The sequence below is a fragment of the Haliotis asinina genome, chromosome 2 (genome assembly GCF_037392515.1).
Source record: "Haliotis asinina isolate JCU_RB_2024 chromosome 2, JCU_Hal_asi_v2, whole genome shotgun sequence".
In the NCBI taxonomy this organism is placed as follows: Eukaryota; Metazoa; Mollusca; class Gastropoda; order Lepetellida; family Haliotidae; genus Haliotis; species Haliotis asinina.
Window position 1 is genome coordinate 12,286,182 of NC_090281.1, and position 23,425 is coordinate 12,309,606.

The window sequence follows — 23,425 nt, forward strand, 5'->3', positions numbered from 1 at the left end:
AAGTGTTTATAATGAATGTGTTCAGTACTGCAAAGGTTTAACTGAGAAACGTGCCCACCAATCCACGCAAGCACTCAAGGTACATTCTGGTGATCGGATAGCATTTAAACCATAAATCTTACTTGTCTGTTGCTGGACATCACACACACACTGCACTATTCCCCACGATATCAAAATTGTCTGTAAGTAGTCCAGTCTCGACCAGACAATCCAGTGACTGACGTCATGAAATGCAATCAACTAAATATACGAGCCTGACTTCCGGATCAATCCAGTCGGATCTTATAACCTCGGTCTCTGCAGATCTGTATTTGCACCCAGAGTTCTCGTTTGAATATAATGAATGGGTAGAGATCTGTGCTTCTTTTCTCTAAAATGACGACAAAAGACATTGAGTATCTTATATACGACACAATGTTGTGGATGTCAACATCTTCTTTATTGTTTTCACGTTTCTGGGCTATTTGAAAAAAAATAAAAAGAAGTTGACGCCCATAACATTTTGTCGTATATTAGAATACCGACTTCCAAATGCCTCTCAAGAATCCCATGGAGTAACTTGTTCTGACTCGATTATCCGCAGGACGCCGTCATGTAGGTGGAATATTGTAGAGTAGGGCTTTAAACAACAAACATACAAACAAATGCACTCGCAGACAAACAGAGTGAAAGCACGCTTTGATCATGAAGTGATCACGAGTGGCCCTCTAGTGGAATAAACTGGTGTTTTTTTCTACAAGACAGTGCACTTTGTCGAATAACGACTTATTCATAAAAATCTGTAAAGCCGTACATTTACGGGATCTCAGTTAAGGACGCTGACGGTCAATGTGAACCTATATAGAGTGTAGCAGATAAATATTTGTCTTCTTATAGGGAATAACGAGTATTGTTTCACTATCGATCGACTGCAGTCAATATACAGTATACCCTGGTTATAAGGCCACAGTTTGTACAGAAGAAGACATGGCCGTATATCCAGGGTGGCATTTTTAACAAGCACGACGGCATTGTGATTGAACTGCTACCTGCTATAATGAACCTTGCGCAGGGGCTTGTAACGCTAAACGCTGCCATCAAGGTATGTACTGTCACTAACGGGGTCCTAGAATGGAGTATTAGCGCTAATACCCCGTTAGTGACAGTCCATACCTTGATGGCAATTGTAGGCGTTACACGTGGAGCCTTGAATGACCGGATAGCCCCAGCGTCTGTTGGCTCCAGGTGATTTCTTGTAGGTGACAGGAGTGAGTTAGGTTAGTTTTACGTCGCTTTTAGCAATATTTCAGCAATGTCACGACTAGGAAGACCAGGAATTGGCTTCACGCATTGCACCTATTGTTAGGAATCAAAACCGGGTTTCGGCAAGACGAGCGAACGCCTTAACCACTATGCTATGTGTATTGTCACGTTTTAATCCATCTGGGATTACACGACTAGTTCTACTGTTCATCAATAATAACAACTGGCCATCAGCTCTTCTCATCAACCATTTCAAACAAATATTAAGTACACGCCAACTGGTTGTGGAATGTGGTTTATTTGTCACATATGCTATGTGTCTATTTCTGGAACATTATCAGTTGTCGGAATTCTTTATCGTAGAAAAACTCAAGGACAAGTGACCTTAAGAACATGTCAATGTGGCTAATAGATCTATAATAAAAACAAGCAGCAGTTGTTTGTATCATAGGTCTTAACATTTCATCGCACGAACAATATAAAAAGTAGCTGACCAGGAGGGACGTTGATATAATGATGTATCTTCGTTTTCATTATCCACTGGAATCTGAATCTGCAAACTGCAATGATGAGAAGGAGTGGTTTCAAAACACTTTCCACGGTCCAAGAACTGCCTTCTAAAACAAAGTCGACTGTACATATATCATGGCTTTGTATGTATTTTGGCAGTATTACAGCTGTATAATGTGATCTGTAAACAATAGATTCTTTACTCAATGACTGACATCATGCAATACGATAACAGTGCAGGTTTCAAAATCGGGAATTGCATTATGACATCATTTCCGGTATTGATGCATCAAATATTTAGAAGTGTCTATTGTATTAAAAGCTGTTTTGTAAACATACATGACAATGACATTTTAGAGAAAGAGTGCACGAAGGCTGTCATGTTTGTACATAAGACGTTTGTCAGACAGTGTGAAAGTTCACAGTGCATTTCAGCTAGAAATCAGAAGCCGTGTTTGTGCCCTGAAGTCCGTCTCCAAACTCATGGAAAATGGCCACCAAATCCCTTTGACAGTGTCGTGCCTAAATAAACACACAAACAACAACAACAACGTCACTTAACACAATGTATGTTGCATGCCCATATTTTTTTTAAGTTTTGAGTGTTTGGGAGCAATTGGCAGTCTTACTTGTATATTGCAGTGGGTGATGTCACATCATCGATAGTTCGAAGTCCCATGTAATCACCACGCAGTGTAGGTTGTTCACATGCGGAACCGACCAGTAAAGGTCCAGGTTGGAAATGGTCTTTAGCAACCCATGCCTGCAGCGACCGACGGGATCGAGAGTCAGACACATGTCATCGTTTCTCAACTGCATATGTTATTTCTGTGAATATCCTCTATGTTTTTTTATACACATAGTAACATTTTCAGGCGGCATTGATTCATTAAATGTAAAGATCATATTGAAAATAAGGTAAGTAGGTATGCTGATTGGTTAGATTTGACAATACTATTCTCATGGAGGGATGAAAGGCAGTCTAGTTCTCTGGGTCTTCTGCGCTACGGTATTGAAGGGCAGGCCGGGGTCAAAAGCTTTTCAAGATGACTCGTCAGAAAACTTCCATTACCTCGAGTCATGAGTTTCAGCTTGTCTTAACAGACCCATGTCTTTTAATTGGGCTATTTGTTTCCATGGTTCAGCATTTGACTAAAAAACAGTCAAAAGAGTGGAGCATGTTAGTTACAAGAACAATATTTGTTCCATGGTGGAACTGGCAAGGTGACGACTTCGGTATTCTGGATAGGTCTTCCATCTATTCATCCTTTGCTTATGTGATGACCAATGGGAACTAGGTCGTCGGGCTTGCGGACATGATTGCCACATATCAGCCTATCTTATTTGTTTGGAAAGATTGTGTGGGCATTGTGTGTATCTGGGGATGGGTGGGGTGGGGGAGGGAGGTTGACTTCAGTGTGGTCTTTAATAAGACCAAGTGGGCTAACCCATGAACCCCCATCTTAGAATTAGATCCAAAAATGGTATGTCATTCATAAGAGTGTCTGGTCCAGAAAAAAGCAACCATATGAACGCTGTCTATTGTGGTACCGTTCAGAATGTTTCAGTCTCCCCTATTCAGTTAGATCATAGAGATAGTCAGATGTATAATACATTGTCCAGTATCATAGATACCATGGTATCATCGATACATGTACTCGCATGCCCCACGTCAACCTACTTACACACAACGACTAGCAGCAACATGTTTCTTACGCTTTGTGTGTTCTTTTAATACAAATAGAAGTGACACTATTCCACTTGTTCTGAATATATTACTAGGTCATTATGAGTACTGGAGCTCGTATATTGATTCAGTCCGCAAGGGCGATAACAGTCGACCTCAGCATGTCACTCTAAGAGCAAAACACGAATCGGTACACAGACTTTCATATGCTAGAAGGGTGACCTAACTGGTTGTTAGTCACGTGTCATCAGCATTGAGTGGTAAATGACAAAGGGGTTTTGTTCATTAAAGATGTATTCACATAACACTGATCTCAGCTATGTAAACAAAAACATTCAATTTGATGGATTATCTTTGAATCAGTATCATTCAAACTCTTAGCAAACTTCATTTTCTTTAAATGATTGTTCACGTTCTTGACTGTTCATAGTTGAAAATTATTTCTAACTGTTCGAAACACACACGCACTCACACTCATATGCACGCAAGCACGCGGATAGACAGACAGGCCGGCAGGCAAGCAGACGTATTATGTGAGAGATATCTTCATTTAAATCTCGATTCCTGTACATAATCACATAAAACAAATCTTTTGGTGTGGCTTAAAAGTACAGAAACCATCCGTGAGGTTATGACCGACCACTAAAACTAATATAACATTACAAACATACATTATGTACAAATATACGACCTGATACATCTTAAGTTAACTGAACAAGCACAGATCTGCATACGTAAATACAACAAAACATACCAACAAACATGCATACTAGCATATACACACACCAAACACACATACAAAACACACGCACGCGTAAACACACATACACACACGTGTACAGAAACATACTATTCGCACATACGCGCGTACATACACACACATGCATACATACAGACACATACGTACATACACACTTACACACACATACACACATACATCACATCGCTGAGGTGATGGACTATGTCTAGTGTGTTAAAGATGCATAAATTTATTAACTGAAACTGAGTTGTTGAAGCATGGAAATACATCAGACTGTTGCATTGTTGAGAAAAGGCCGTATCGCAGGTCGTTGTACGTATCACAGTCTACAAGGAAATGGATTTCACTTTCTGGATTTCATCCATACAGAAGAGGCACACCGAGCGTTAAGAGGGACTGCGGAACGACTGTACGTGGTTTGTTCTATGTTTAATTGCAAGCTACCGCAACGAAGAAGTGCGAATATATCTCTTGATGGTCGGGGAATACTTCTGCACAAAACGTAAGCTTCAGGCTTTAAATCTTTCTTGGTTAGGCGGTATATGTTCGAAGTTTACTTCCGTTTGGACGGCCATGATCATTCCAGAGATCACAAAACCAGTTATATTCATCAGTTATATACAGCTGTCGTCAAAGTTCTGTCACTTGAAGATAAGTTAATTTGCTCATAAACATTGAGTTTTTTTGATAGTTGAAAAAACATTTTCCCAAGGAATGACTTTTGTAGAGACACCAACCATTCATTGGTTTCGCATTAGTTTCAGACTCGGTGTGCGCATGCGCAGAGTGAGTAAAAATATTTACTGGTCAAATTCCGGTTTGGTCGTATGCTTACCTATAGTGTAAATTCACCGAAAACAAAATGATTAAATAATAATTATTTACGAGTGACAACAGCTCATAGCTGACTAAATATATTGATTTCCATATGCTTTTCAGGCATTGATGTCCCATTTTGGTTGCAGTTGAATCAGAAATGTGTGTTTTGATAGTAGTGAGAAGGGGTTGTGGGGGAAGAACGGTGGTGGTGAGATGTGTTTATACAAGAACTTATTGACATAAGTCAAGCTATTTATTTCACTACTCCCGGTCTTTTGTACATACAGGTATAAAAATAAGTTGTAATAGACATACAACTATGTATTTGGTTTGATATTTCGTTTTCTTTAGAGTGTACGTGTTTACACTATCGGTAAACGTACGCGGAAACCGGAACTTGACCAGTAGATATTTTTACACGCTCTGCACATGCGCACAGCGAGTGTGAAATTAATGTGAAACAAACGAATGGATACAGCTTGGTAATCTATGACGGGGCATACTCTTCAGACGTCCCACGGATCGGTGTACTTCTAGTCTCTGCTTGTTTACACTGGCGATCCACCCCATGTCACTCCTCGCAGCAATATTAGAGGAGTTCCGGATCAGTCCCAGAAAGAATTTGCAGGTCCCGTTTCGGATTGCATTTAGACGCTTCTGTTCATATATACCCCAGATGGCGCTACCGTATAGTGTTACACGTTGCACAAGGGTCTCATACAGACGTGTAAATATGTCATAGGTGAAACCATCCACGATGTCTCGAGGGTATACGTTCCGATAAGTCTCCACTATACTCTGGATACCTGTACGATAATTGTATTACCTCCCTTAGTTGGCACAGTAGCCAGTCAGGTAAGCCGTCGAGTTTGCCAGTGTCAACAAAGATAGCGGTCGAAGCTGCGAGGGTTTGTTCGCGGTGCGACTCAGATTTGGGGGAAATAATGCAGATAGGTAGGTGCATACGTCATACATTGATAGGTTCGAAACTTAAAAAAAAAAAATTACCGGTATGTTAAAGAACTCCTACCTCTTTCAGAGAACCTGTGTCTGGTTTGTGTTGCCATGTTTAATCTGTTAGATAATTTAAAAAGAGGACGTGGGGTGTGACTGGTTCGCGGAGACACCTGATTGGCCAAAGGAGCCGAACGCATGGAGATATCGAGGATGATTATGTCCTATACGTCTAAAGTGCCCGTTAAGCGCAGTCTGTGCAATACTGAAGGACTGTCCTTTCAACACCTACAGTAATGTGGGAATACACATGTTGCTGCGCTTGGCCTATAAAGTATAATCCTCTGCGAGGCTACAGTGACTTTGAAACATTATCAAACTCCACCCACCTGCCCGCAGTGTTAATGCACAGTCATAGTGACGACTGAACATTATACCTAAATATAACACAACTGAAAGAACGTTGGAGCATACACACTTCGACGCCGGCATTCGCTCTTGAATAACCTTGTTTAGGGTCAAAGACTGCACACCCCTCAGTGTTGTTAGGCACCTCACATGATATCGAATTATTCTCCATGTTAAGCTTTTTGACATCTTGTTTAACTGCTTGAAACACGTGCAGGTCAGTCTGACTTACTGTAAGCACAGTGGTACTGTCTATAGCGGGGCATGTGAAACATTGCAAAGCAAGCAGACATGTTGTTAAAACTCAAAATGAACTCACTGTGTTGTGTTTTGGCGAATGCCACAATGACACCCCTTTGGCGTAGTCCTTGTTATGAAATTAATAGGGATGAGACAGTAAGACCCTTTACCGTTGTTTCCAAAAATGACATGCTGCCAGGTTGCCATTGTGCCATGTTTCAGAACGATAAGACCAAATCACATAGTGCACGTGTTGACTTTCACACACAAAGGGGGTTAAAAGGATTCAATGGATTCTCCTGATCTTTCCTCGCCTGAACTAGCATAGGACGTGTTCGTAACATCTGACCTCCACCTGCAAACGTCGTCGGTTTTTTGTAGACATTACATTATATGCTGAACCACAAAAGAAATGTCGCACTGACAGCGGTTTCCTGAAGCAAACAGTTTAATTCACTCTCAGTAACAATGTAAACGGAGGATTGAGTGGAGGATTGAGTTAAGTTTTGACAATTATGGTTGAGATGTTTTCGGGAATCACATTTAGAGTTCACACTAACAAAACCACCAAAGTCAGCTTTATGTATGGCCTCCATCATCTGTACACTGAATCAATTAGCCGGTTGATGAAGGCCATTGGCTCTTGTGTACGTATTATCCGAAGTGCCTGATCGATTCCAGCAGTAGTTGTCGGCCTTGGGTTGGAGGTCATTCACTCTTCTTTGAATCTCGTCCCAAGGGTGTTCTGTTGGACGTAAATCCTGAGTGCAGGGTTTTTGTAGGGTTTGGATGTCATGTTGTCTTTGGACGTTACACGTTGCTCTGGCAGAGTGGGCATGAGCGTTGTCTTGCTGAAAGGTGTGCTTTCTGTAAGGTCCAAAATGTGGTACAACATGGGGTCTTGTGTTATATGGCTAGGTCAATATAGCAAGCATCTGTCGCGTCATTTCCTCATCCTGGACCAAGATTCTGGAACACCGGGGTGTCAACTAACTGGTTCAGACCGACTGCACCCACACCATGATGCTTGTACAGTGTCTCTTTCAACAAAACACCCTCTGAAAACAATTCCCATGCCTTCACCATACTCTCACTCGGCCATCTACTGTCGAAACACAATATCGGCATTCATGAGATAAAAACACAGATCTCCATTGTCGACAATGCCCATTTCGATGATGAGTTGCCCACTGAAGTCGGTCTTGGCAGTGATGAGCGGCGAGGACAGGACTACGATATGGTCTGTGACAGCAGAGGTTTCTTCCGCGGCAAGGTCGAGTCACTCTCTCGGCACTGATGGGTCTGTTGTGAGTCCCAATGGTCTGGCGTGTTGTTTTCGTCATTCTGGGGGATCGATCTTGCACATGGTTGTACACAATCTGTCAATCTTGACTTTGGACGGTCTTGTATGCTGTTAGTGGCCTGACGCCACTCTCCCAGTCCTAACATGAACATTGAAATGACTGGCAGTCAGACCAACTTGCAGTCATCCGAAGACTTGGTTCCTCTGATCTCTCGTAGTTCGTGCCATGGCGACTGGGTCAAAGTGACTCGCTAACATTGGAAGAGTTATCACGACATGCGATTGTAGTTTCATTGCCACGAATGTCATACGGAACCTTTCACCATGTCTGCCTTTTAGGTGCGTTTGGTCGATATGCTTTTTCATCAGAAAACACACTGATGTTGGTGATAACTGTCATTTTTGGAAAAAAAATGATGTTATCAAAACGATACAATCATAACAAAAACATAATTTTGCAAGAACAAAATTTTGCATTTGGTTTTGAAATGCGACGTTTCTTTTGTGGTTCAGTATACAACTTATGGGACCTTGACAAGTCAATGACGATTCCACCTGGAGAGTGCGTCCGGAGCCACTATGGTCACACCCATTAGAGACAGTGTGAAATGGCGTGAGCTTTGTTATAATGACCCCTCACAGCTTTCGCACAAGTGCGGATATTGTTCGATTTCTAAATTCTTCTTTGGTCAGGAAAACACGCGTGAAAACAGGGTTAATAAGATATTTTGATGTTAGGGGTTTAGATTGTAGAGCCAAGATCGGTTACTGGAACGGCACCCTGGTCTTCAGCAACCCACACTTGTCGTAAGAGGCGAGTACCAGGTGGTCAGACTCTTTAACGTGGTTGCCACATGTCATTGTATCCCAGTTGTGTTGATCGATGCTCATGCTGTTGATCCCCGGATTGTCTGGTCCAGACTCAAATATTTACAGACCGCGGCAATATTACTGAGTGCGGCATAAACAGACCAACAAACACTCATCAAATGGTACAGTATCCGAAACCTCCCAGTGCCAATGTCTTCGGCGTCTTTGAGATACAGAGACTTCCATAGACTTATTTCCATAGACTTATATGTTAATTTAGACTAGCAGAAATAATTTTCATCAATTTAATGTTGGTAAGATCCAAATCAAATTTCGCACATTCGTGAGGGATGATCACATAATTTATGTTCGATGTCCCGTTGCTTATTTATCTAGTGGAAACAATTTCATCAGCTTATTTCAATATGTACATTGATTGCCGTGAACTCCTTCAACATGGCGGTCTATGGAATTGTCCATTGTGGAACCATACGTAAGTTGATAAATGTGACGTCATTAGTTAAATAGTGATCGGAGAATTAAACAGAAATTATGAGCGCAGAGGAGAGATGAATTGAAATTTGCCTGTCCAAATTGACAAAGATCCATCCTCAACTCACTTTATGAAAATTATGCATGCCACACCAAAATAACATGTCAGTCTGTGGAAGTCAAGTGTCTGAGTACTTTTTGCCCGACTCTGTACACTGAAAATATTGGGTGTTCCCATAACTGATTGAAGTAGTATATTTGATAATGCATTGTGTAGTCTGTAAAAATCTCACATATATCACGTTAAATACATATAATCGAGGCGAGACCGAAAAAAAGGACAGAAATACGATGGCTGGAATCACAAGCAACGATCCAGGCCGACGTACCGTGCCATACAGTACCCAAATGTATTGCCACCAAATCCCCCTGTACTCGACTTTTGTAGAAGACTTCTTATTCTCCATACTCTAAAACAACCAGTTCTAATCGACCAGTTATAACACGCGTCTACGTTATAACAGTGTATGAAATAAGCCAAAGACCCAGCCAGACATCAGTGCTGGTAACTTACAAATGTTACCAGCCCTAAATGGATTTAACCAGACCAGATTCCAGGGTATGGTGAATTGCTCAGATGTGTCAGGGATAATCTACGACATATAGTTATATAGTCTCCCTGGATGTATAGACATTTTTACCAGATCATCAGGCTGGCTAGCTGTCAATTAGACCATCCGCTAGAACTCTAAACAGTCTCGGTTGGTCGTACGGGCCTTATTTCATAACTGGTTAAAACTCCCATCTTCAATACCTGGAAATATCTTCTGAAAAATCATGTAAACATTCTCAATTGTCTTTCACGTTTGGTAGCACACCTAGGGACTTGCTGAAGGGCAGCGACAGTCCCTATAGATCCATCTTTAATTCGTAGGCTGTGGGCAGATTTTGCGCAATCTCACTTAACGTACACAGTCTCCAATCCATGTGCTCTTGCTGAAATATCAGTACATCTTGATTTAACGTACAAAACAACTTCTCCTCAGAATGGCCTCATGCTTCCATAGATCCCACAGTGGGCCTCGATTATTAACTTCCGTTTAAGAGTCGTGTGCAACATTTCACTTCCATTTTTCCGACTGTTTGGGGTGGAGCCTCTGTTGGTATATTTTCTTATTTGACAAGCATGATGACCCATATTTTGTTATTGTACTGGTACATGTACTTGTAATTAAATCGCTTCACACAACTGAAACATCTCCGTTTCTGCCTGCAGTGTTCCTTACAAGCAGAACCGGCTACGAGTTACATGTGCCGGTATTGAAGAACGAGAATTGTTTGCACCGTATACCTCCTGCTCTGTTTTCATTGTCGGACACGTAACTCAGTAATGTGATTAGAACCAGTATACGTTTATTGATAATTGACAATTGAACTCTAATGAAGTATTTTGACTGAATAGAAACTGGATTCAATGCATTTGCAACCGGCATCGTCACGTGAAAACAAGGGTAGATAACTCTAATTTACATTCCTGTCGGTGTGTTATCAATGGCGAATAAATAACCATCCGCTGAGATGTTGCAACTCTTTCTTTGATTAATTTCTGAAGTCACATTTTGAACTGACACAAATTCAGTCAATAATTGGATCACAATCTTATATGTTAATTATCTAAAACTACATTATTGATACAAAAAAAGGCAGTATTCAAGGATGGTTTTCATAAACTGTTATTTTAATGCCACAGACCACTTAATGATGGTGTTAGCCATTGCTTTACAGATTTTGTACAGTATGGGTCAAATCGTTCATGATTAGTTCGTAATTGTGGACAAAATGGTCATGAAATAGTCTGAAATGTGTTTTGAGCAAAGTTAGAAAGTGTCCTCCTAAATTCCCATATTTAACTAAGTTGTATACTGATCTTGCTAAAGACATTTTGTTAAATCTCATATGGTCAAATTGTAAAACCATTTCATTATCTTTGGATGAATTTTATCTTTTAGCAATTAACCAGTCTCAGTAAACTTAGTCTCAGTGTATTTTGTTACACTCCACCACTGAGTCTAACAAAACCTAGTAGAAGGTCACGTCAGGTAACCTTTGAGCGACCAATCACTGTCCAGTCAAATGCGAGACGGTTGAATAGATTTAACTAATCAGACAATGGCTACTATTTAGGGATTGGAAGGACTTTCAAAATATTCAGGTCACTGATACAGATCTCTCCACAAACAAAAAGCTGCATATAACACAGTTATTTGACCTGCAGTATATAGGGATTGGGGTTTCTGTTGACATGGTTACAATTAGCTAATATTTCTGCAAGATGACATCCTTGAATATTGCCAAAAACACTACTTTCAGCGACTGTTTGCTCACCGTTGTCATGGTTGCACGTACGTCGTGTGCATCACCCACAATCAAGCATATGCTAAATAGCATTCGGAATCTTTTGGTTACGAACCTTTTCGAGATAAAAAGTTCAAAAGATGTGTGCAAATGTCCACTTTCACGATTTGGTAAGCTGTGTTCTGATTGGTCAATCTCAAAGGTTACCTGACACGACCTCCCATAAGGTTTTGTTAGACTCAGTAGTGGAGTGTAACGAAAAGTACTGAGGATAAGTTTACGTAGACTGAATAATTATCCAATAGAAAGAAAGTCGGTATATGAATATGCTCCCATTGATGATGGATTGCTGTAGAATTTAGTGATCATGCTTTGTGGCTTGTTTTGTTCCCTGTCATCATGTTCCCGAATTGCTAACTATCAAACATAATGATAATTTGTGTCAAACGTAATGTTAAAAAAACCTCCTTGCACTGTAGATACGAAGTGTAGCATGATGTTCCAACTTGATCCAAGGGTTGAAATCTCAGGTTTGATTTTGGATATGATCCTTAATATCTCATCCTTGACCTTTTGGGTTTCACTGAAGTTATAACCATGCAGGACTTGTGTCGCTTTGTGTTTTCATAAAACGTGACACTGACACACTTTGACATGACTGAAGTACTAGATGATGTTTAGCAAACCCATTTCTTTCTCAATACCATATCCTTACTCCTTTTTATGGGATTTATGGTATTGAAAATATAATGATCTCACTTTTGAAAGTGGAATGTTCCTGTTTACTGAACCAGTTCATAGAAGGTGATGTTATACTATGTTACTGTACTAATGTTTAAGATATATTACCCAATGAATTTCAGTGAGTGAATAACATTTTGAAAGTTCATTTTTTTATGATTATTTCAGATTTTGACCAAAGATGTTAAACCCACGCAATATGTCTGGGGGGAGCAGACAAGGAAGGGGGAGGGGCATTCTTGGACAGTATTACCCCCCTGGAACAAACGTAGGAGCCCATGCCTCAGGATATGGTGGGGGATACTTTAATGATGGGGGATACGGAGGGGGAGGCTATGGTTCCCCCGGCCTGGACAGACAGCAGGAGTCCCAGCTTCTTCAGCTTTTGAAGAGACAAAGTGATGTGATAGAAAAACTTTCTGAACAAGTTGGTTTGGACAATTTGCCTGGATACCCGGGGCCTGGCAAGTACGGAGGGAATTATGGGAACTATGGTGGATATGATGATTATCCATATCATCCTGAATATCCATATATGGACATGGCTTACCCAGGAATGAATTATGGGATGCAAGGATTTGGTCGTGGAAGAGGAAGAGGGGGACAGAGAGGTGGCAACCAGAACAGGCAGCCTGGAGCGGTGAGTTATCTGCCCATAGTGGAGTTTTCTTCTCATGATTTGGGTAATGGTGGTCTTGCCACACTGAGCAGTTTGGAAAGGAGAGTTATCTTCCCATAGTTGAATTTCCTTCTCATGTTCTGGGTAATGGATTCCCTGGCCCTATGTTTGTTAAACCTGGTTGATCATTTCAACCTATGACATATTTCACCAACAAGAATCCAAAATTACCGCTCTCATTCATTAGGTGATGAATATGGATTTCTGAGACAGTGAGATATAAGTTTTAAACAAATGGCATCAGAATTTTAAATTACACAAAATATACCTCAGGGATTCAAATGCGCATTAGAAAGCACATTCTTTCCAGAACAAACACAATTGCACCAAGAAATGACAGAATGGGAGAAAATAAACAGTATAGCATAGCTGTTATTGTTTTTTTTTCGCTTTCGAAATGCAGATTTCAGGTATGTTTTCCAGCACCCAGAATATAAATCCTGCATGATGATTGGCTGATATGATGGTTCATCACCTGATGTGATAGTCAGTGCAGGGTTTGTCACTGTCAGATCTTCAAGAGGATGTGGTTGGAATTCAAGTAGTTTGCAACAAATTTTGGGCTTGCCTTTCTGTTCCTTGTCATTTAATTGTGTGATTAAACGCAAGACAGCTGCCTTCCTATCTCAGAATTTCTGCTCCCGTTGTGTTTGTTTGAAAAGGCTTGACTGTTTTTCCCAGGAATACAGCTGAGTGCTGCATCTAGCAACAAATTTATGGTCTCCTTTATTGATGTTTCTTATGTGATAGATTTATAGAAATGACGTAATTAACTGATTATTCTTAGTAAATACCTAATTGAATCGAATATGATACTGAAATACATTGATAAAAGAACTTACGAAGTCACTGTTTTCAAGAAGATAACAATAGCTTCCAAATGTGCTTGTTGAGGGTTCTTTGTTTAGATATATAACTTATGCTTTGTTAGTGCCAATAGTTTTGTTTTGTTTTTCAGCAACAAAGGCAAGTGAAGAAAGGTGGGCCTCTTTTCTTTGTGCTATATAGTTTAATGAGTAGTGACCACCTTCATTGTCCTTCATGAGGACAGTAGAGTAGCTTTGTGGATATTGTTTTCACTCATCATGCTGAAGACCCGGTCAGATGCCCCACATGGTACATTTCTGGTGTCCCTGCCTTAATATTGCTGGAAAAGTGGCGTAGAACTAAACTCACTCACTCACTCACTCACTAAAAGCAGCGTAAAACAATACTCCTTGTTTACATGGAAAGCAGCTTATTCACTCAAATGTACTTTACTTTTCCAGGCAAATCTGGATATCCCGTGAAGATGCCTGTCAACATTGAGCCGGTATGTCACACTTGGTTTTCTAAAATGCCGACTGGATCAGCCTGTTTCCTTTTTACCTTTAATTATTGCTGGTTAAGAAATGAATTTTGTATATCTATTGTATGATCAGGATTCATCCACTGCTCGGTTAAAAAATATGCACTATACGCTTTATAAAAAAAATCAAGACGTAGCAGATATCCAATACAGCAGTGGTGTACGGTCTTAGAATCATTTATGGAAATATTTATCTGAAAAAGTATTGTTTTGTTTGCTGACCTTTTTACACTGGAGTAGCAATGTGTTGCATATATGAAATGAAACACGAGATTACTTACATGCCATTATATTCTATTCAGTACTCTAACTTTTCCAAGTACTCATATACAATCATTTGGAGCTCTGTATGGTAACATTGATTCAGTAGGTGCAAGATTATAAGAGGTTTATGTCTGAGACTAACAATAGTTGGGAATACAATTTATAACCTGAGGTTAATACATTTTGAAAAGAAGGGTATTTGTTGACACTGGTTCATGCTTACACATTTCACATATCCATTTACATTTAATTTAAAGAAAATGATGAAAAACAGCCATCCATTAATATCAGTTGAGGAAACATGAACTGAAACATGACATTTCATACCGTAACCTACAGGTGGAATTCGGCTGTGTGCTGACTGTAAAGATCTATGGTAAATCCTGAGTGTTCAAAGCAGTGGTATCCGTTCACTTACATCAGTTTCATATTGTTTCAGGGACAGTATGAAGACAACTATACATTTTACTGCCATGCTTGTAAATACCAGTGTACGAACAATGCCGTAAGTAATGCCAAACCTAGCAACCATTATTTTTGGCAAAGAACGTGAAAGTTGGAATGATATGGAGTGAAAGTTTTCTAGATATATTTCATCTTGGGGGGTGTTGGTTACAGCTTTCACCTGTAAACTTTCTTATTTTTTCTGGACCCATGTTATACAAGTCAGGGATTTGCTTTCTGGTTTTGAGAGTCCCTGGAACTCATGCTCTTAATTTTCTAACATGAATTATAAAATGGGGGCCCAGACACCTAAATATTATCAGTACTGTGTTGTAATGTTGCTGTAATTCAGCCCATGTTATTATATCATGTATCATGATCATCAGATTGTTACAGTAATTAAATTCAAATGATACCATAACCCGCCTCGTAGCAAACTCAGTGATAACTGATTGTTGCATGACTGAATTTTTACAATAAGTATTTGGACTTTTTCTGTGTCTCTGTGAAAGAGCTTATGAATTTTGTTGCATCCATTGTCAATGTTTGTGTACGTGAGACACAGGTATTCACATCCCATAAATACCTGTACAAAGGTAATGTAATATTTCTTGGAGTTTATTTTTAACCCATAAACTGTTTATGAGATCTTTGGAATGCTTGTTTTCAACAAAGCCATTTCAGAAGCTATGTATTGTGTTTTAATGTTTAAGGACCGTAAGAACCACAATAAGGGTCACAAGCACCTGCAGCGAATGGAAGAGGTGAACCGTCTACCCAAACACCAGGCTCAGCCTATCCTGGACAAGATTGCAGAGGTGAAGGCACTGCGGGAGAAAGAGAAGAAACTAATGTGAGTTGATCACTCAGTGTGTACCCTGACACCTGTGAGTTGATTAATCAGTGTGTACCCTGACACCTGTGTGTTGATCAATCAGTGTGTACCCTGACACCTGTAGTTGATCCATGCCATGTTTTACAGTGTTTTTGTTATAAGTTGTCATTATTTTCACGGACATGTTGTTTGTTGCAGGCAATGTGTTATCTGTGATATTGACCTCCCAGTCCCCTACTCCGACCACAAGAACCAAAACCAACACAAAGTAAGTCAGCATTAAATCTCCTGTAATCACATGCAAAGTGTACTGCAGTGTGTTATCTGTGATACTGACCTTCTAGTCTCCTACTGAAAGTATACTGCAGTTGAGATTATTGAAGCCCCTCCACTCCAAACATATCAAGATTACAGAAAAACAATCTTGTATTGCAACAGTTGCTGAGAAACACTCCTGAATTCTAATAATTACCCCCAAACACTCCTGAATTATGATGATTTCTGGAAAACACTTCTTAGATGTGATAATTATCAAAAATTATCACTCCTGGATTCTAATAATTGCCGAAAAAATGCACCCGAATTCTAATGGTTATCAAAAAACACCCCAGATCTCTATTTATTACCATAAAAGCACTCCCAAATTGTAATAATTACTGAAAAACAACTGATGGAAAACTCTTGAATTAGAATAATTGCTGAAAAGCATGAATTAAGCCTTGTCATTTTACAATCCTTAGTATTTTATCTACTTGATGTAGTGAGTGTGTTCCTACTACTTGAGTATGTATGTTTTTTGTTCCCAGAACCGAATGAGACAGGTGAAGGCTGGTTGTGGATGCTGCAAAACTGGAGCCTTCAAAAACTTCACCGAGTTTAAGGAACACAGGCAGCTTGAGGAACACAAACAGGTATTGACCTTACCTCTCACAAAATGTGATATTTTAGGACCGTAAAAACACAACGAGGGACACAAACGCTTGCAGCAGATGGAACAGAGGTCTTGCAGGAGCTGACATAGTGTACTAGATTCAACTAACCGTTTACATGGATACTAAGTTATTGTTGTTTGTCTGGAAAATTACATCTAAATCATATGTGGACACAGTAAGATAAAGTATTAGGGTGCCATGATTCATCGATGAATAGTTACTAAGGTGACACAATTATCGATACATTCATGAAATGTTAATGTTGAAAATATTACTATATATACACAATAATGCTGCAAAAATAGGTAACATGATGCGTATTGAATCATGACATGGGCATCGTGATATATATCGATTTGTGAAACGTATGTATCGTGACATCCCTTTTAATAATAACTTGGCGTTTCAGGTGATTGTGCAGTGTGATGTTTTGATTTATGTTTTGCTGATGATGCATCCAGTGTGTAATGTTTCTGGTACTGTGATTAAGCAGATATTTGCTTGAATCTGCATTAAACTGTGTGGTCTCGTTAGCATTAGACATTCAGCAAAATGTAGGAATCCTCATGATGCAGTGAACAAATTGAGATTTTGCTTCTTTTTTTTTGACTTCACATAGTGTGGCCTAGGGGAAATGCAATGTGAAAATGGGCAGTACGGACAACTCTTCCAGTTGCCATGAAACTGAAGTGATGAAAGCTTTCATGATGTGAGGGAGTGTTACATACTCTGTTAGCCACATTCAGGTTGTTGTGACTGTCGGATGAATATTGCCACTCTGAGACAAATGTGATGCATACCTTGATTGTTTGGTAACAGATGCTGGGTAACTGATACAACAGTAAGCCAGCAGTTGGTCTATTATTCAATAGATTCATTGAAACTGTAACAGTATGATGACAAAATAATTACCCTACATGTTTAGACCATGTTTTGGCGATTTTGAAAGTTATCCTGACAATAACCACATTACAGTCAAATTAAATATACAGAAGGAACAAAATGAGGGATCAAATGAAAGGACAAGTGTTCTTTACTGTTTTTTCCTGTTTTGACTCACATAGATTGTGAACAAACCTATAAAATAAGGTAACACTTGTGCTTTCATGTGATCCCCAATTTTCCTTTGGTATATATCGAGTGATGGCCATTATCCAGCGTGGTTTGGAAATATACCATTTTACAAATCTTTCCGTGATAAGTGAATTGTAACAGCATTTGTGTTGAGGCATTTGCGTATGCACTTTGTCAAATGTTCCGCTTGCTTATGAAGCTCTCTTTGTTTGCCGTTAGAAATACTAAACTGAATTTTGCTGACTGACTGAAAGACAGATAATAAATATCTGAAAACAGCATCAACAATACATTCAATTGTATAATTGTGTATGAGAATACATAGCGGAATGATTTACACCTTAAGTGTTCATACTGACTGTCCACATGATCTGGGGGCGGTGGTGTAGCTTAGTGGTTAAAGCTTTTGCTTGTCGTGTGAAAGACCTGGGTCTGATTCCCCACGTGGATGCAATGTGTGTAGCCCATTTCTGGAAAGACTAGACTGGGTATTTTACTGTTGTACCACTTCTCTTAAGAGTAACAAATGTAAATAGGGAGGTAGGCTAGCCCAGTAGAGCAGGTGTTTGCCTTTTGTGATGACAGTCGGTTTGTTTGGTAGTGAGATAATCTGTTACGTTAACTTCTGGTGACCTTTCCACGTGGAACACGCAGGTTTGATGTCCTATATCGGTACTACATGTGAAGCCCATTTCTGGTGTCCCCACTGTGATATTGCTAGAATATTGCTATGAGCGTCTTAAAACTCAGTCACTCTTGTCATTCTTGTGGATGTGTATGCTGCATGCTCAGTGACAGAATGCATTGAGATAGTTCTCTGGACAATAACTTGCAGAAGTTTGCTTTGTTGGCAAATTATTATATAGAAAGTATTTCATGAGGGCCCAGTGATTAACTGTTTCTGTTTTATTTACAGAACACAGAGTCTGCTAGGGAGAAGTTGGAGGCAGAGATTGAGAAATGTACCGATGAAGTAAGAATGCACCTTCACCATCTAAATCTGCATGGAACCAGTTTTTTGATAGCTACAGGACATCATGGCAGGAAGTACTAACATGAATATTGGGGCTCTTTTTCTCAAAGTGATCAAAGTGCTACGACTGTGTTGTAAACCTGTGTTTGCTTCGTGAAAATTTAGCTCATGTAACTGCAACATGTGACCTGGAAATAACCCGTTGCCCGACGTCCCAGTCCATTGTTTTTTCTGTCGGGCAAGCAGATTTGTATTTCACAGTGTACCAGTGTCCAGTTGAGTTCCCAACAAGAAAATAGGATGGTGTTATGGAAAAATTATCGGGGCAAGTGAATTTACATGAGCCACTGTACCAGAGTACACTAGCAAATTTAAAGTTATTTCCACCCGTGTTTCACAAAATTGTCTTCACCACTTTGGTGGCTTAGTGGGCAGTGTGTCTGCTCTAAGAACTGATATTCATAGGTTTCATCCCAAACCATGTGATACTGAAGAACATGCCTGAAAATGAACCGATATTAAATTGACATTTGCTGAAGACAAATTGTCAGTAGGTCAATTTAAGAAAGGTTCATAATTTCGTCAGTCGTGATGTGGCTACGTTTTATCATAGACAAATGTTAAAGTGTTTTTTGTTGTTGTTTCCTTTGTAAATTTGAATAACAGTGTCCAGAGTGTTATGAAATCAGAAGTGGGATACTTCACAACTTATGAAACTATTGTACACAGGTGCAGTACAATGTTTAGTTTCAATATGGAGATTAAGATTGTTCCTGTTTTCCAGGCCAATTTCCCTGCATTTGAAGAAGGGACACCCATAGGTGAGTGAATGTCCAAATGTGTTTTCCATGGAAGTTGTGTGAAGCCCTTTTCTGTTGTTCCAGCTATGAATTGCTAGAATATTTCTAAAAGCTGTTAATAACTGAACTCACACACTCAAAGTTAGCCTGGGATGGGACTGAGATTTTATGCTGGTGTTGACAACTTGCTTGGAAAGATGCCAGTTTTGACAGCTTCCACTGTAGGTGGAATATTGCAGGCTGGTGTCTCCACACTCACTCACTCACTCTTCAAGAGAAAACAAAGGCATTCAAATGAAATATTTATGTCACTATGAGTGAAAAAGAGATTAAACTGGCTTGAAAACTTTCTTTTATATCTTGGTAGTACTGATGGAAAATGTTTATGATAATCACATTCACTGACACATGTCAAGTTTAGGAAGAAATAATTTGGCCCAGAAAGGTGAACTTGAGTACCTTTTTTTATTCACTAATGTATATTGTCACCAGTTTTGAAATTCCTGATCTAGGGGTAGTTGGGTAGCCTAATGGTTAAAGTGTTTGCTCATCATGCTGAAGACAAGGATGTGATTCTCAACATGGGTACAATATGTGAAGCCCATTTCTGGTTTACTCCTCCTGTGATATTGCTGGAATATTGCGAAAAGCAGCGTAAAACCATACTCCCTCACTAATCTGATAATGTTTGATTTACCTTCCATGGTTAATGTCCGAAGTTGCCATTGTAACTAGCTGAATGGTTGGTGTTGCAGGACAAATGTACATCCAGAGGGTGGAAGGTTTCTACTGTACGCTGTGTAAAAAGTTCTTCATGTCGGAACAGGAAGCCAAGATTGAGCATTGTGGAATCAGAGCTCACTACAACAAGGTCAAGGTAAGACATCAGTATTTAGATTTTGAACATGGCTACTGTGCTAGGTGCTCGAAGTCCAGTATGATGCACAATATTATTTCTTGTACCCACAACACGACTATGACTATGCTGATGTAATTGGTTGTTATGATATCAATCACAGGATTGTCTAGTCCAGACACATTTGGTTTCCTCTGCTGTCATATCGCTTTGATAAGTGCAGCATTAACAATAAACAGGGTTACCGTTTACTCACTCTTCCACATCTTTCGTAGATGTCCAAAATCAAATCTGAAGAGACAGAGGAGAAAACGTGGGATTCAGAGGCGGCCAAGTCGGACAGCGCCTCTGCTAACAATATCAACCAAGGAGAAAAAAATGGAAACTAATGATCACCCATGTCAGATGTCACACATTGTCATTCTTCATGGATATGATGATGCCTGCTGCCTCCAAATTATCTCTGTAATGTCTTTCAAGTCATGTCTTGCATCTGGTCGATTTAGTGCCATGGGATCTACATGGCCCTATGTGCCGAGGATAGTCTTCATGTTGTTTTTGTTACCACACAGCCCAGCAAGCAGCTGACTCAACCATGAACAATGGCGACTGCCATGGTGACTTTGAGGATGACCTTTGATTGTGATTACCTTTTGAAGATGATGTTGGTGATGATATAGATGATGATCATGATGGTGATGAAGGTGTCTTGGCATGGGTGTCAAAATGTGTTACTGCAACAATTGAACTGAATGAAAGATGTCAGAATTCAGCAAAGTTTTATATATTTTCTTTATTTTCATGAAAATTGTCCTGTATTCTTATTGTGGAATGATGAGCAGTTATATAATGAATTTTTAAAACAAAAATTTGTATATTCTTCAAGAAGTATTGAATAGTTTTGTCATGAATAAGTAACAGCAATATGTATGCATGTTTTTGAAAACTGTAGCTTGATGCTTGTTCTTTTATCATATTTACTTAAGTTATGATAATTTAGATCTATTGTTTTTCTTACTGTTTGTTGTGTTAAATTGTATCCGGTATAATATTTGTATTCCAGTTCGGGGTTTGTGAGTATTTTTAAGATGGAATCTAAATCTTTTCATACTCAGTGTACAGTAATATGGCATAGAAATAATTCATACTGTTAGTGATTAATCAGGGCACATCAACTTGAAAGAAAGACCTGTAACATGTATATTTCAACAGTCTAGTTGGGTACCTTGATTAGAATATACCTGAGGCCTCTTATGTCAGACAGAGACAAGTCTGAATCGTCATGAATATTCATATTCAAGTCTAGGTTTGATGTTATTAATATCAAACTTTGCTGAAGCCTGACAGAACATTGTGAATATTATACATATTGAATTCATATAACTTAATTGATTATATTTTGTTTATATATTTTGACTATTATGTTTTCATGTTGTGTATATTTGTCTTTCTATGCCTCTGCATTTCACTCTGTTATTTTTCTGTTAAGCTTTTGTCTGTTGATAAGTGCTATGTTGTAATGCTATGTCATTACCATGGCTTGCTAACATGTTATGATAGTGAAACCATCCAAGTTCTTCAGAGAATTTTGTGGTTCCAGTTGCATGAGATAATGACATTTGACAATGATGGATATTTCAAGGTCCATTAATATAGACCTGTCTTTGTTCTCTTATAATGGAATATTTTATGCATATATTTCGAGCAGTTTACATATTAATTCCTTCATGAGAATTTGTCTGTATGTTTATATTATAGTGAAGAATTTTGGCAGTTAGACCAACATTTATTCACTCTTTGAGGGATTTCTTGGATTTTTATGTTGTGTGAAAAAAATCTATAAAAAAAATAATTTCCCTTCAGTGGTTTTAGGGAATGATTATTATTTTTTAACTTTCTGTTTATTCTTTTTTGATGGGGTAATTCAAGATTATAGTGACACAAGAGACCTTTGTTAGTTTTATCATCCCCTGAAGAAAGTTCTGCAAGGTGTGAAGAGTGTAGTTCGAAAACAAATGTTTTCAAAGGGAGGTCACTCTCGTTACTTCTTGACAGATCATGAGCAACATGTTTTCATACAAACCACAGCTGATGTTGATGCAATACATATATTGTGAAAAAAGGTCTTGTGGTGAAAATAAATTTGATCTGAATACTGACAAAGGGTCTCAGAAGATAGTGTCACATTTCAGAGATGTAATCAAATGTGCTGAGATAGTTCGGGATGGTGTCATCCTCCCTGATACATGATTACTCTTCCCATGTAGTGTTTTTATGGGCTATATTTTCCAGCACTCAGCACTGCTTCCAGCTTCAAAGTTGCTTACATATAGGGCATGCCTTCCTGTGAATCTTTTGATTTGTTTTTCCTTTGTGTTCTCTCCATTGCCATCCAGAAAGCTTGACCACAGGACACAAAGATGAATGCTGAACAAACTTCATGTGTAACATCTTTTATTTCGTGAGTGAGATATTTTGATGCAGATTCTTGTACTGTTAACTCGCTCATAAACCAAATGAAAAAGACTTGAACCTTTCCATGAAAAAAAGCTAACAAAAATTATTTCCATTAAAATTATGAACTGGGAGATGAGTGTAAAATGTTTTGCCAGTGGGTAACAAGTGTTTCACGGATGCGATGGAGATAAGGTGGACATTCAAGGTTGTTCCATGAGAAAGGTTATACTTTGTTCTGACACAGATGCCTTGTATATGTCTGTGCAGATAACACAGATACGCTCCTGAAAAACACTGTAGGCATCTCTAAGGGAGGTAACTGCAGTCAAGTCAGATTTAAGACACTTATGTACTTATGTTTGCTTTGATTTTACATCACATCTTTTGAAAGTTATGTAACCAGAGCTATTTTGAAACTATTAAAGAGTAGGCAGGCACCGCT

General features: G+C 39.1%; 1 protein-coding gene across 2 annotated transcripts; it reads left to right on the forward strand.

Moving 5' to 3' along the window:
• Positions 1-10,323: 10,323 nt before the first annotated feature.
• On the forward strand, positions 10,324-23,425 carry LOC137273240 (zinc finger protein on ecdysone puffs-like). 2 transcript variants are annotated; one of them, XM_067805754.1, is made up of 12 exons: positions 10,324-10,384; positions 12,490-12,961; positions 13,959-13,980; positions 14,269-14,312; positions 15,052-15,117; positions 15,770-15,909; positions 16,090-16,159; positions 16,698-16,802; positions 18,814-18,870; positions 19,655-19,691; positions 20,426-20,547; positions 20,802-23,425. In XM_067805754.1, the coding sequence occupies exons 2-12, from the start codon at positions 12,503-12,505 to the stop codon at positions 20,913-20,915; spliced, it is 1,236 nt and encodes a 411-aa protein (XP_067661855.1). In that variant the 5' UTR covers positions 10,324-10,384; positions 12,490-12,502; the 3' UTR covers positions 20,916-23,425. The 2 variants fall into 2 exon arrangements, with proteins under 2 accessions (XP_067661855.1, XP_067661854.1); XM_067805753.1 differs by having other exon boundaries at positions 10,334-10,388.